General features: G+C 38.8%; 1 protein-coding gene across 14 annotated transcripts in view; it reads left to right on the forward strand.

Annotated features, from left to right (window-relative positions):
- The window catches only part of MAP4K3 (mitogen-activated protein kinase kinase kinase kinase 3), an 81005-nt gene that overhangs the window by 24979 nt on the left and 42259 nt on the right, over positions 1 to 13767 (forward strand). For all 14 annotated transcript variants that reach the window (XM_074579091.1, XM_074579092.1, XM_074579097.1 and 11 more), the window contains exons 7-14: positions 1799 to 1841; positions 2501 to 2573; positions 4940 to 5071; positions 5346 to 5408; positions 5491 to 5572; positions 5678 to 5788; positions 11728 to 11803; positions 12792 to 12850. In XM_074579091.1, coding sequence (XP_074435192.1) covers positions 1799 to 1841; positions 2501 to 2573; positions 4940 to 5071; positions 5346 to 5408; positions 5491 to 5572; positions 5678 to 5788; positions 11728 to 11803; positions 12792 to 12850 — 639 coding nt within the window. The remainder of the gene's footprint in view (positions 1 to 1798; positions 1842 to 2500; positions 2574 to 4939; positions 5072 to 5345; positions 5409 to 5490; positions 5573 to 5677; positions 5789 to 11727; positions 11804 to 12791; positions 12851 to 13767) is intronic.

Here is a 13767-nt window from a genome sequence, read left to right on the forward strand (position 1 = left end):
GGCTAGTGAGCAGGGCTGTTGCTTTGGCTTCTTACTTATTTTCTTGGTGAGCAGATTGCAGGGCTGCTGTTCTGTGTGGTTCTTGGAGACTACATCTGTCCCCTCCCTTGGATGCTAAAATTAGAGAGGGTACAGCAAATCAAGCTCTTAACGCTGACTTATTTAAACCTTCACCTCAACAAAGCTGTATCAAAGGTGGCTTGTTCAGACTCTTAACACTCTCTGTTATAGTTTCCTTCTGGTGCTTCCTGTTGACTTTTTGTCCCTAGGGTTTTACTACATACTCTTTGCCTTTCCAAGCTCTTCCTTGCTTAGACTGCGGCTTAAAATTGGCAGGCTTCCTCCTGGAAATCTGACAGTAAATTATCACATTCCTTTTTGTTGTGTGGGGGATTGGTTTTGGTTGGCTGGTTTGTTTTTTTTTTTTCAGACTAGGGATGCAGTGTACATAGTAGCTTCAACTGCAGATGCCTTAATGCAGCCTGATTCCAAGTTGTTCTCATTGATATGGATCTTTGGGTTTTAAGCAATCATAAAAATAAATTCTGAATGAAAGGTTACTTTGGACACAAAATTTGAACATTTTTCATTCTACTTTGTAGAATGCAAAATGATGCTTGTAAGGATACAGTGCACAGATACTTGTTTCTAAACAGATAAGAAGTTCTTATAGTGCATACATTGAGAAATTTTTTATTTTTTTTTTTTAAAAAGAGCTGTTCTCATGAGCATGGAAAAATACTATCTTCATCTGCAGATCTCCTGACTGTTGAATTATGTTTGTTTCCCTCAGTAGCTAAGTTAGGTATTTAGAATATCTATCCTGTTAGTCTTGAAAGGTGAACAGGGTCAAGAGTATGTTAACTGGACTTGTCACACTATTTACCAAGCTCCATTTATAAGGCTCATTAACTGTATTTGTGTGAGGTTTGCCAAAGTAAGCTGCATTTTACTGCAGGCCTGACTTCTCCTTCTCTGTGAAAAGCCATAATCTGTAAAAAAACTAGTTTCTTGGAGGCCTGTCCGTGCTGCCTTCCCATCTAGTTTATGGGCAGTGCTGACATTTGGAGCTGTGTTTAACCAGCTCCAGCCTTCGCTCAAATCAGCCTGCACCTGGTTTCAGTCTTCAGATCAGGTTTGTTCTTAGTCCTTTTATGCCGTAATTTTATGGTACTGCTTCAGCTTAGTTTTGATTATTGAACTGGAGTGAGTGGTACATATAGCCACAGAACAGTGATCTCTTCAAATCTAGCACTAACAGAATCTCTGTTGTATAGCGACGGAAATAGTGGAAATAGTTTTGCTAAACACTTGAATACCAAGGCAGATCCTTAAGGCTATAATTATAATTATCATGGCTCTCAAACAAGACAAAACCAGATCCTACATATGAAAAGAAAATCAAATTACTTCCGCTTTGACCTTTAGAATTCCTGTTTCCTTTCAGTCAGTGGAAATAGAAAAAAAGTAAGGATTCATCAGCGTAGGGAAATCATCATATTCTGCTTTTTGAGAGGGTTTTGTGTACAATGGAAACTCTGTAGTACCATAGGCTAAAGAGTACTGAAATAACAATTAATGAGAAACCCTGTATATCCGAGTTTCTTTATATAACAGAATGGAAACTTGCTAATTTCACAAACATTTCCTTGGTAAGGATGCAGATTTCTTGACCACGCAATCCTTGGTTTGTCTTTGGCCCCTATTTTGCCATACGATTTCACATAATTTATTTTTTTTAAATATGGTGTCAGAGGCATCTTCATGTTTTAATTCAAGTATGCTTACTTTTTTCAAGGGAGCAAACATTCTTTTAACGGATAATGGACATGTAAAATTAGGTGAGTTAATGCAATTTAGTGTTATTAACAGATTTTTGTGTGCTCTAAGAAACAGTCTTCTGTATTTTGTTTAATGATATAATGGTTCATGTAAGGATTTAACGAATATGAGAATTCTTTTTCTCTTGCTGGTAATCTCTAACTGCACCATCCAGTTAGTGTCTGAGGAGTAACTGGAGTAGTTTGTGACGCTGTGGTAAAAGACTTTCTAATGTTGTAAGGGGGAGGTAAAAATCAAATCGCAGGTTTTTATAAATTTTTAATAATATGTACCATCCAAGTGCTTACATGTGAAACATACCTTGAAAGGTTATCTAAAGGAGTCTTTTGGATAATACTAAATAATGTATTTCATCATATTAAAATACTGCATGTAGCTGTTAGGACTCCTGTGCTAACCTGTTCTTTCTTGTGTTAATGAGGGGCATGTTTGTGTGCAGCCTGCATGTTTGGTAGGCGACTGAGAGAAGGCTGACCAATGGGATCAGAGATACACCAAGTTCCCATTGTTTGCTTTTGTTATCTGTTTTTTGTTAAATATTTCCAGTATATTTAAGAAACTCTTACAGTGGGGAAACCAAACTTGTGTTCACTAACAATTAATTACATCAAATCCGTTATTAACTGTCATTTTTTTTTTTTGCCTTTTTTTTTAATAGCTGATTTTGGAGTATCTGCACAGATAACAGCTACAATTGCCAAAAGGAAATCATTCATTGGCACACCATATTGGTAACTGTGTTTTTATTTGGCCATTAATATAATAGTAACATACATAATACTGTTGAAAAATTGTGATTAAAAGCATGCTATGTCACTTACTGAGTAGACTAATCACTAAAGGCTGTGTCAGACTTTCTGGTGATCATCTCTGTATTATTTATGCTAAATCCTGAATTAGCTGAGTATCAGAGAAAATGCTCAAGTGATCTGAAAAATTAAAAAGCTGGTTGTGTGCTACTGTCACTGTTGACTAATGTATATCAATCAATTTAGTCAAAAACTGTCAACAATTTTACTTGTTTTTAACTCTAATCTTAGATTATTTATTTTTTTCTCTTCCCTGATTTTCTGTCTTGGTGTTTTATGTTTCTTTGCTTTCACCCTAGATATGTTTTTTCTGCAACTCTTCAGTTGATAATGAGTTTCATTTGTCGCCACAGATTCTTTTGACAGTTGTGAAATGTTTCCTCTAAGCCATTTTCTTTTTTTTCCCCTTATTTGCCTAAGCTGATTGAATTCAAACGTACATTTCTATTCGATCTGTACTGCATCTTCATTTTGGCCTCAGTAAACTAGTTTGCATAACTTATCTTTCCTAACGTTGAGCATTTTATTTTCTCCTCTTTGTACTGGAAGTGGTTGTTCCTCTTTCACCTTCAAGTAAATGACACACATTCTTCATTGTAAAATAGCACCTTTGTGTATGTTTCTCAGAAAGATAGTCTATATTTTGTTGTCTGACAGCATAGTAGGTACAAAATAAAAATGTATATAATGAAAAAAACCCTACATTCAAATATTCAGTCTTGCAGTAGTAAAGCACAGCATTTTTAGCATTCTTCTGCAGTGTTAGTCAGCCAAGGCATGGATTCACTTCCCTTTCGGAATAACGCAAACACCCATCAGTCATGATTATGTAATTGATTTGTGTCTCTCTTTCCTGAGATGTCTGGGTGACTTTAGTCTTGGCCTGTATCTCTGTGTGACCTCCAAATTGTGCCAGGCTTGTCAAATAATGCGTCATAACCTTAAACAATAACTTTGAAAGCATTACATAGGTTAAACGCTGATGAAAAGCATCAGTTTTTCTTTGCAAGGCTTCTCAGAGATTTGAGAGGAGAAGCAAGGAAGCAAAATTGTTGAGATTGTGGAGAAGAAAATTTAGTGGAAACAGGCAGTGTGAAGGCTTTAGTGATCGTCAGAGGTGTCTGGGCAGGTAAGGCTATGGTGCTTGGATGGGAGAGAAATGGAGGGCAGAACTGCTGTGCAGTTCTAGTAACCCTGCTGTTTACATTTGCGCTTCTCCTCCGTGTTTTTTCTGAAGTTAGCCATGTTCCCCCTCTACCTCAGTAACTCCCTCCCTTTTTGATTTAGAGTGATTGGGTTTTCCATGAACTCTGGAAGAAGCTTATGTAAATATAGTTTAACTCTGCAAACTTGGAATAAGTTGTACCACCAAACCTGATGATGTTTTCGTATTGAAAGATAACGATGTCTGTGTTTAAATAATGCATCATTTGATATGCTGCCTGCTGCTTTGCTGGAACACTCATTAAGTGACATTCATCTGTCTTACCTATATTGAGTAACATCTCCAGTTCCACTGGTACTTTTCAGGTGATCTGAACTAATAAAGTTCAAAGCTAAAAAATGTTAACATGTTTGCCATCTGATATGACTATGTAGGACAATCAAATCCATAATTCACTTTGGCCATTCAGAACATGTGACAATGCCTAGTGAATAATTTTCTTTAGGTATTCCTATTCATGTGTCAGTTATGTTTGTTATTTTTGCCACCTGAGGATAACTTTTTAACTTAAATGAGGTCTTCTGACATTACAGTTACAGTGAGGCGGACTTTACAAACAAGGAGTGCTCTGTGCAGAGGTGACAATGAGTCTTCAGGTTTCATGCTTTCAGGATACAAGAAAGCTGACATTTAGTTACTTTTTTTTGTTTTGTTAGAATTCTTCCCTTCAAAGTCGGTTGATCACTTTCTGGGGTAATGTGTGAATTTGGTTATTATTTGGATTTTACTGTAGTTGAATAATTATACATTAATCTCTTTGGTTGTTGAGTCGTAGTTCATTGTGTGCCTGCAAAAAAAGTCCGAGACAGATTGGTTGCATCCACTTACTGCTAAATAGCTCTTTTGGAAACTGCCTATTAGTTACTAGAAGACGATTGAGGAAAACTTCGTCTATACATTGCAGAACTTTTTACCCACATGTGTATGTATCCACACGTATAAATGTATATGCTGTGAGCTTAGAGAGGGAGAGCTTTAGGGAAAAGAGTAGTAAGCTGCTATGTACAGAAGAATGTTTGACTTGTGGCAATAACTTCATCTAAATGTGTCTTTTACCCTTTAGGATGGCGCCAGAAGTTGCTGCAGTAGAAAGAAAAGGTGGCTACAACCAGCTCTGTGACCTGTGGGCAGTTGGAATAACTGCTATAGAGCTTGCAGAACTTCAGCCTCCAATGTTTGACCTACATCCAATGAGGTTAGTAAGGGGTTAAAGCTTGGTGTGTAAATAATCTGTTTTAAGTAGTGGCTATGTGTGCTTGGGGGTACTGCCAGGGTATCGGGTTGTAAGTGTTCTGAATGTACATGACAGAAACTGTAACAACACTTTTCGGTGCATGAATGTGTAATGTCCTGGCAGCATCTCTTAAACTGATGGACTTCTTCCTGCCAACTAAGTAATATATTTAATAATTCATCTTATATATGTATTGCAATGTAAACCACTGAAATATTGGTTGTTTTTTTTTCAGAGCACTTTTTCTAATGACAAAAAGCAATTTCCAGCCTCCTAAATTAAAGGACAAAATGAAATGGTAAGTACTTCTCTGTTTCAGTAGGTAATGATCATGTATTTCACTGGACAATTTATTCTAATGTTTACCACTTCATTTTCAGGTCCAATAGTTTCCATCATTTTGTGAAAATGGCACTTACAAAAAATCCTAAAAAAAGACCTACAGCTGAGAAGTTACTACAGGTATAAATTTATGTATGGGATTTTTTTTTAAGTTCTAAAATTAAAATATGCTTAATATGAGTGGTGAGAATTTTAATATGTGTTTTTTTTCTTTTTATCTTTCAGCATCCTTTTGTGACCCAGCCATTAAATCGAAGTCTTGCTATTGAGCTTTTGGATAAAATGAATAATCCTGATCATTCCACTTACCATGATTTTGATGACGATGATCCTGAGGTAGGAATATGTTTTAATTATAGAGTCAGATTAAGGTTTTGTTTGCTGAGAAAACTACACGATTATGATATATTGGGCCACAGAATGTTTTGTGGTCTGTGAATAGTCTTAAGGGTTGCTGTTACTTTTGGTTGTGCTACTCTGTCACGTGTACAGGCACTTTCCAAAATTCATTCTATTTGGGCGGGGAGAGGGAAAGTAAAAAAGACTTCAAAATTTTGTTTATTGTTGTCCTTCAACAATTTTGCAACAGTAAATATGGATGACTACTCCAGTCCTGTCTTCTGTCATCCATTCCGCTGTCTTTTTCTTTGTGGAATTATGTTTCCATTAATCCGCAAAGAATGGGTTCATAAAACCAGTGTAGAACTTCTTTTGTTCTTAATTTGCTTTCTTATTAGAAGACAATGATCCTATAGTTGTTTTTGTCAAATGGTTTGCTATGTATTTCATGCAGATTATATTTTCTGTCTTAAAATACTCTGAAACTTGATTTCACTTGATAGTTTTGTCAAAGGCAAAGCTTCTGATTTTCTGCTTTACTAGCTGGGGAAAACGGCATGCCTACGTAGGGCGATAAACAGCGCAAGACTGAAGTGTTTCATAAGTAAGAGAAAACAGATATTCTGTTTCTGCATCCTGTCTCTGTACTTAACTGTATGTTAGTGAAGACTTTCCAAATGCTTATAGTTCCCTAATTGATGATCTCTTTTGGGGAGAAAAGAGTAATCCTTTTAACACAAATGGCATTGATTCATTAATTGCATACTTGTGTTTTACTTTTTTTTTATGGATAAACTAGTCTAAAAATGCCTGCAAAGGAAAGTAAGCTTAAAAGAAGCAACTATTTTAAGATACTAATTTTCAGGTTTTACAATTTAAATGAGCTTTTACTTTCTGGAACAGCAAAGACAAGTTGACATGCCCCAAGTCTATCTTCCTTAGAAGCTGAATAAATAAACGTGGAAAGAAGCCAAAGTGAAATAGATGTTTTTTGTATTGTAGAGGGCAATGTTTACTTATTTCCTAAATGGGAGGGAAGGAGAGGAAAGCATAAGGATTGAATGGTCAGTACTTTCAAAAGTAATTGCAAATAGCAGAGCACACTGAGTAAATCTTTCTGTTTAAAAAAAAAAAAAATATTTAGGAAAGGTAAACACACAAGAAAACCCTTAATGTGGTTGACTTCCATGTCAGTGTTAAGAGAAAGGTGTCTGATTCCTGATGGAGACAGCACTGAGGAACTTGGATCTTCTCCTCAGCATGAGCTCTAAGGATCAGGTGTCCTTTAGCTCTCTGTCTGTTCAGTGATGATAGAGAGCTCCGAGGCTCATTACAAGCGGTATCTCTGTAGAAACCAGAAAACGGAAGCTTTCATGAGCTGTCATAAGAAGGAAGGTTGCTGTTTTCAGTGGGCTTCCTGTGAGTGAGCTGCTCAGATCAGAGTAGCTTGCCCTGCAAGTCTTCCCACCTTTCCTGGAAATTGTACTGAAACCTTGATGTTCCATTCCCCTGTGTCACTTGTATATCTTCTTAGTAAGAATCTTGGCCTTCATTTTGGGCCACTCAGGTGGATAATCTCACATCTCTTCCTGTATGGAGTCACTTCAGTACATGTTTTATTGACAGTTAATTATAGCTTTCAAAATAGTGTTCACTCTTTTTATGTCCCTTCTGATTTAGCATTAAGAAGGCTCTTCTGTTGTCTATTTTATTACTTATTGGTTATCCTGAAATGAAGTGTGGTATGGGGGTTGGGGGTTGGGGGGAAGCTATGCCTTGTCTGGGGAGGAAATGAAGAGGGGGAAAAAAAAAACCTCACAGCCTCACAGCAGTAATCAGAAAATGCCCATTTTCATCATTTGTAAAGGAGCTAGAGTGGCTGACAGTATGGAGGACAAGCAGACTGCTTGCGTGTCTTTTGATAAGCATCTTGTCAGATATTAGTTCATTTGTTGTTTATCTTACGTTGCTGAGGGTTTCCTGCTGCAATGGTCAGCTTCTGTGCAAGGCATAATGATACTTCTCTGTCCTTGTTCATCACATGGCCTTGAGCTCTCCAGTGAGCTTCAGACACCATTTACCTGTGGTGCTGGATCATTTTCACTGGATAGACAACTTCGATGTCTCTGTTCATTTCTCATCCTAGCCATGTTGCGAAATAATTTTCCTTGTTTAAGCCACCTGCAGAATGAGATTGGTAGTGACACTTGGGAAAACATTTTATTTTGTAATAATCAAGTCTAGAACCCATCTCTGTGAATAAAGCAGGTGATAATGAATTATCCGATGCATCTGGAGCAAGGTCTGTATTTCAGATGAAGAATCCTACCACAGGCAAAGCAATTGTTGGCATTGTGGCCTTTCCTATAAAAATCCAAAGGGAATAAGAAGTATACGTGCTCCTTTTGTACACGATTAAACTTTCTCCAGTACCTGCCATCTCACAGAGGAAGCTAGAGATGTTAATCCAAACTTGGGTATTGACCACTCCTATACTTGTGGCAGTCACCTGAATGCATCCATCGAAAATTGAAAGCAACATAACATGGTAAAACAACATTGATGAGAATCTTGAGCTTCAGACCTGCTTTCCAGTTTGTTTTGAGTTTTGGTTGTTGGAGTGGGGGGGAAGCAGGTATTTTGGGATTTTTGATGTGATAGTTTTTTGATGTTTTTTTCTGTTTTGTGTGGGTTTTTTTGATTTCCATTTGGGACTCTGCTTTCACTTAAGAATAAACCTTTGGAGATGCTGGCAGCTGCCTGTTTGCCACACTTCTGTGACAGTTGCTCTTGTGATGGATGTGATATTAGTTGAAAAGGTTGTAAAGAGGAAAGTGCTCATGTTTTATCCTTAGCGCATGTTTTACCCTTAGTTTTGGGGGTAGGATTGCTCTCGAGATCTGTACTGTGACTCAAATTGTGCCTAAGTGGCATTTGTGTCAGGAAGATAACCTACATTCCTTTGTCCTCTTGGACAGCTCAGTTGTCAGCTGTTTGTATTGGGTTTTTGTCAGCAGGTTTCTTGCAAGGTGACTTGAGGACTTTGTCCTCATGACTGAGAAATGAAGATTTGACTCCTTCCAGTAATTCTGTGGTCATGGAGGAGGAGGTATGAGGGCAGGCTCTGCCTGTTGTGCAGTACAAACATCTGTGGCAGGATGCAAGGAACTCACATAATATCACTGCAAAGGCAAAAATACCTCCCACCACCTCTACAATCGGCCTCCTGGTGCTGGCCTTGCAGATGCACGCACATCATGTGCAAGTGGGCAGTGCCTCTTAACAGAATGTAAATAAGCAACCTTTTAGCACTCAGAGTGTTCGAAATGCTCGAGTGAAAAAACAGGTCAAACCTTGAAACACATCCTGAATTATAGCAAACCGTTTTTAAGGCTCGTAAGAACGCACAACAGACAAACCAGAACTGAGGTAGGGGAGGATTGGCGTAAGTTACAAGAAACGAAAAACTGCCTGAGATACATATTCAGATAATATCTCAGGGATAAACAGAGTTGCTGAGCCATTCGTGACTCTTTGTAATAGTAGAGCAGTTGAAGTTTTCTAACTCTGTCATCACTTCGTAGTCAAAAGTTGCCAAGTGAAGATTATAATTAGTATATATAAAAGAAAGCTAGTATACCAGCACATCAAATGTCTAACACTACTGTGTCAGATTGCCTTAATTAAAAGTTGTTTTGCTGCCACATCTTCAACAAAGAAACATAGTGAGTACACACTTTTCAGAGATTACTTAGGCTAACAGCATGGAGAATGAACATTTTTTTTTTTCTAAAGAGTAAGATTTCATTGCAGAGGAAGTACTGAGAGCACACTTAGGATTTATGGTGCTTATTTTGGGGCCTGATTGTATTCAGCAATCAGCTGGCCTTGTAATCTTGTTAAGAAACGCTAAATTATAGTTTCGAAGAGAACCTTCAGTAGCGTATTTAGAAAGAAGAGAGAAAAATCCAACAGGGGCAAAGAAAAGAAAGTCTAGTTTTAAAAGTTCATGACAGAAAGTAGAGAAGAAAGCCTTTTTGTGGGTCCTGAGGGAACTGGCAGATAAAGTTGCTAAGCCGCTATCTATCATATTTGAGAAGTCGTGGCAGTCTGGTGAAGTTCGTGCTGACTAGAAGGTGAAACATAACCCCCATTTTAAAAAGGGAAAAAAGGAAGACGTGGGGAACTACAGGCCAGTCAGTCTCACCTCTGTGCCCAGCAAGATCATGGAGCAGATCCTCCTGGAAACTCTGCTAAGGCACATGGAAAATAAGGAGATGATTGGTGACAGCCAATGTGGCTTCACTAAGGGCAAATCGTGCCTGAAAAATTTGGCTCAAAGTCCAAATGCTGACTAGTGATGAGTGGCGTTTCTCAGAAGTTGGTACTTCTTTGTTGGTGACATGGACAGTGGGATTGAGTGCACCCTCAGTAAGCTTGCTGATGATACCAAGCTGTGTGGTCCAGTCAACGTGCTGGAGGGAAGGGGTGCCATCCAGAGGAACCTGGGCTGGCTTGAGATGTGGGCCTGTGCAAACCTCATGAGGTTCAACAAGGCCAAATGCAAGGTCCTGGACCTGGGTTATGGCAATCCCAACCACAAATACAGGCTGGGCAGAGAATGGCTTGAGAGCAGCCCTGAGGAGAAGGACTTGGGGATGTTGGTTGATTAGAAATTGGACATGAGCTGGCAATGTGTGCTCACAGCCCAGAAAGCCAACTGCATCCTGGGTTGCATCAAAAGCATTGTGTCCAGCAGGTTGAGGGACGTGATTCTGGCCCTCTTCTCTGCTCTGGTGAGACCCCACCTGGAATACTGCGTCCACCTCTGGAGTTGTCAGCACAGGAAAGACATGGACCTGTTGGAGCGGGTCCAGAGGAAGGCCATGAAGATAATCAGAGGGCTGGAGCACCTCTCCTGTGAAAGACAGGCTGAGAGAGTTGGGGTTACTCAGCCTGGAAAGGAGAAAGCTCCAGGGAAACCTTATTGCAGCCTTCCAGTACGTAAAGGGAGCCTACAGGAAAGGTGGAGGAGGGACTCTTTATTGGGGAGGGTAGCGATAGGATGAGGGGTAATGGGTTTAAACTGAAAGAGGGGAGATTTAGATTAGATATCAGGAAAAAATTCTTTATTCTTGGATGGTGAGACACTGGCACAGGTTGCCTAGAGAAGTTTTGGATGTCCCATGCCTCAAAGTATTCAGGGCCAGGCTGGATGGGGCTTTAAGTAGTCTGGTCTAGTGGGAGGTGTCCCTGCCCATGGCAGGGGGTTGGAACTAGATGGTCTTCAAGGTCCCTTCCAACCCAAACCATTCTATGATGATTCTATGAAACGGAGATACAGGTTAAAAATAGAAGTGGAACATAAATACAAAGGTGAATTTGTAGAAATGATGGCATTGCTCTTGTCACACAGCACAGAGCGCCAGGAATGCTCCCTTCTATACAGCTCTGAAAACCTCAGGCTAACTTCTCATCTACTTAGAGAAACTAACCTTTGACTTTTTAGGAATCAGTTTAGCTTAGATGCTTAGCATAAATGATTGAGGTATGTAAACAAAGGAAATGCTGTCAGTAAGTCAGATTTGGTCTTACTGCTTATTTTTGAAACTGCCAATACCCTTAAACTGAAAGGCTCAAAAAGGAAATGTTATCTGAGCAAAGACAATGCTGGCCAGCATTGTCTTTATTTGCTCAAATCCAGTGTTTTAAAAACCCTTATTTTGGAGCTGAAGATACTCTAAAGATAAAGTGTCTCCAATAATTTTAACTTTAATGTACAAAAACATACATGCAATCTTTATTTTTAGCTTCTGCTTGATTTCTTTCCTTCTTCTTTGATACTGTGCTAATAAACCTACTAAAGACGAGGTAGACATTACTGCATTTCAATTGAGTATATTTTGGTAATGAAGTATTTTATTTTTTTCTTCTAGCCTCTTGTAGTGCCTCATAGAATTCATTCAACAAGTAGAAATGTGAGAGAAGAAAAGACACGCTCTGAAATAAACTGTAAGCATGTGTAATATATATATTAAAATAATCATTGTTATTCGCTTATTTCAACTGGTATTCTGGGTATCTGACATATATAGACATATTTTTAGTGATATATAAGAAAAAAGTATGCTGTTTCACTTACGGATATAGGTTCTAGGTGATTATGCAAAAGAAATGCTAGTGTAAAATATTTGAATGCACCCTTTGTCAGCATTTCAGCAAATCCCACTATTACTTCATCTTAATTGAACAGGACACAACCTGAGGGCTCAGAGCTCATATGCCACTCATGCAACTATATTCTGAGTGATGCCAGATTCTGCTGAGTAACATAACAGCAGAGGAAGATTTTTCTTCCTTAATTTAGTATCTTGTTGTAGTTTCTGCTTTTGAATTGAAACAGTCACGGAGAAATCAGGAAGGGAGGAGGTCGATCACTGTCCATTAAAAGCAGACTCTATCCCCCAAATTGTAGTCGTCCTTTTGCTTGAATTAAATCAGAGCAATACTTGGAGCTTTAGTTGTCTTTTCTTAAGCTAAAACTGAGGGGAGGAGTGTTAAAGAATATTTGCTAAAGAGCTGTCCTAGAAGATGCGATTAGCTCTCTCCAAACTTCATTCAAGGCTCTTTAGTGCTAGCGAATCTCCCAGAAGAACAGATCCATGAGTGAATTCACACAATGGATGTGTTTTCTATAAATTACAGCTGTATTGCTCCTCTAAAGAGGGCACTTCACTACCCTATTTGCTGAATGGTTTTCCTGATCCGTCTAATGAGTAGGTGGGGCAAATGATGATTGTGATCCTTTTGTGATAGAAGACTACTTCTGTGCCTTTTAGTTTCTAGCAGGCACAAGTTCGATATGTGCAGGTATCAGAAGTTTCCATCAGTGGGGATATGATATGCTCGTTAAACTGGATTTTTCTTTTTAGCCTTTGCAGGTAAATTTTGTTTAATTACAATCCAACTTAAATCCTTGTTTTCCTTTTCCCCTAAATAGTTGGTCAAGTAAAATTTGATCCACCCTTGAGGAAAGAGACGGAGCCACATCATGAATTTGTGAGTAACAAGCAGCATGAGCTATGGTCTGCACATTATTCCCCGTAAATATCTGTGGAGGATGAGGAGTCCAAGTTGTGTAGCATACTTCCTTAGCCCCACTAAATTTGGTAGCAGTTTTTCTGGCAAGTTGTAACATTGGTCCTAAAGCAAGACCCCTTACTCGCAGGCTCTGCCAGGTGTGATGTATGTGCTAAGCAACAGTCCTTTGTTTTGTGGGTTTCCTCTATCCTTTATACCTCATTGCCAAGTATATAATTCCCCTTATTTATAGACTTATTTTTTTAATTGTAGAATTGCTGTGCATGCACAAATGTTTCTTTCCCTTGTGCTTGTGTTGACAATGATTGATAATGGAAATAATAAAATTGAAAGCCTGGGAAAGAGGTATGATGGATTTTAAAAAATTGGATTTTTGTGGGGTTGTTATTTTCCCATGCAAACAACCTTTCTGTGGCTGCCTCACACCTGAGCCGCACTGAGTCTGGCAGCTGAGGTATTCTGTAAAGGTGTATTGCCAATGCGTTCTCCTTATGGACCCATCAATCAGTACAAGAGGCATGAGAAATCAAGCAGTGAGGGAAGAGGCATTTGTGCAGTCTCACACACAGAACTGCAGTAGCTTCCTCTCTTCTATGGAGACTGTTGCTTTCCACATTTGTGCACTTGGGCAGTTTTCTGCATGTTCCTGGATAAAAAAAGACACTCCTTTGCTTCCTCACTGCAGATTTCTGTGTTCTCTTTGTTTTTCTAAGGCAGGTGTTAAGGTGAAAAAGTTAGTACATAGGTGGGAGGGACGTTGGCTTTGCTCTGAGTTGGTTTTGGGAAGGGCGTGTACCTAGGAATGTACTTCCTCTTCTATAGTCTACAAACCACATGTGAGTGGGACTTCTGACACAGATTTCCTTGTATTGCTC

Source organism: Larus michahellis, chromosome 3 (genome assembly GCF_964199755.1).
Source record: "Larus michahellis chromosome 3, bLarMic1.1, whole genome shotgun sequence".
NCBI classification, from domain to species: domain Eukaryota; kingdom Metazoa; phylum Chordata; class Aves; order Charadriiformes; family Laridae; genus Larus; species Larus michahellis.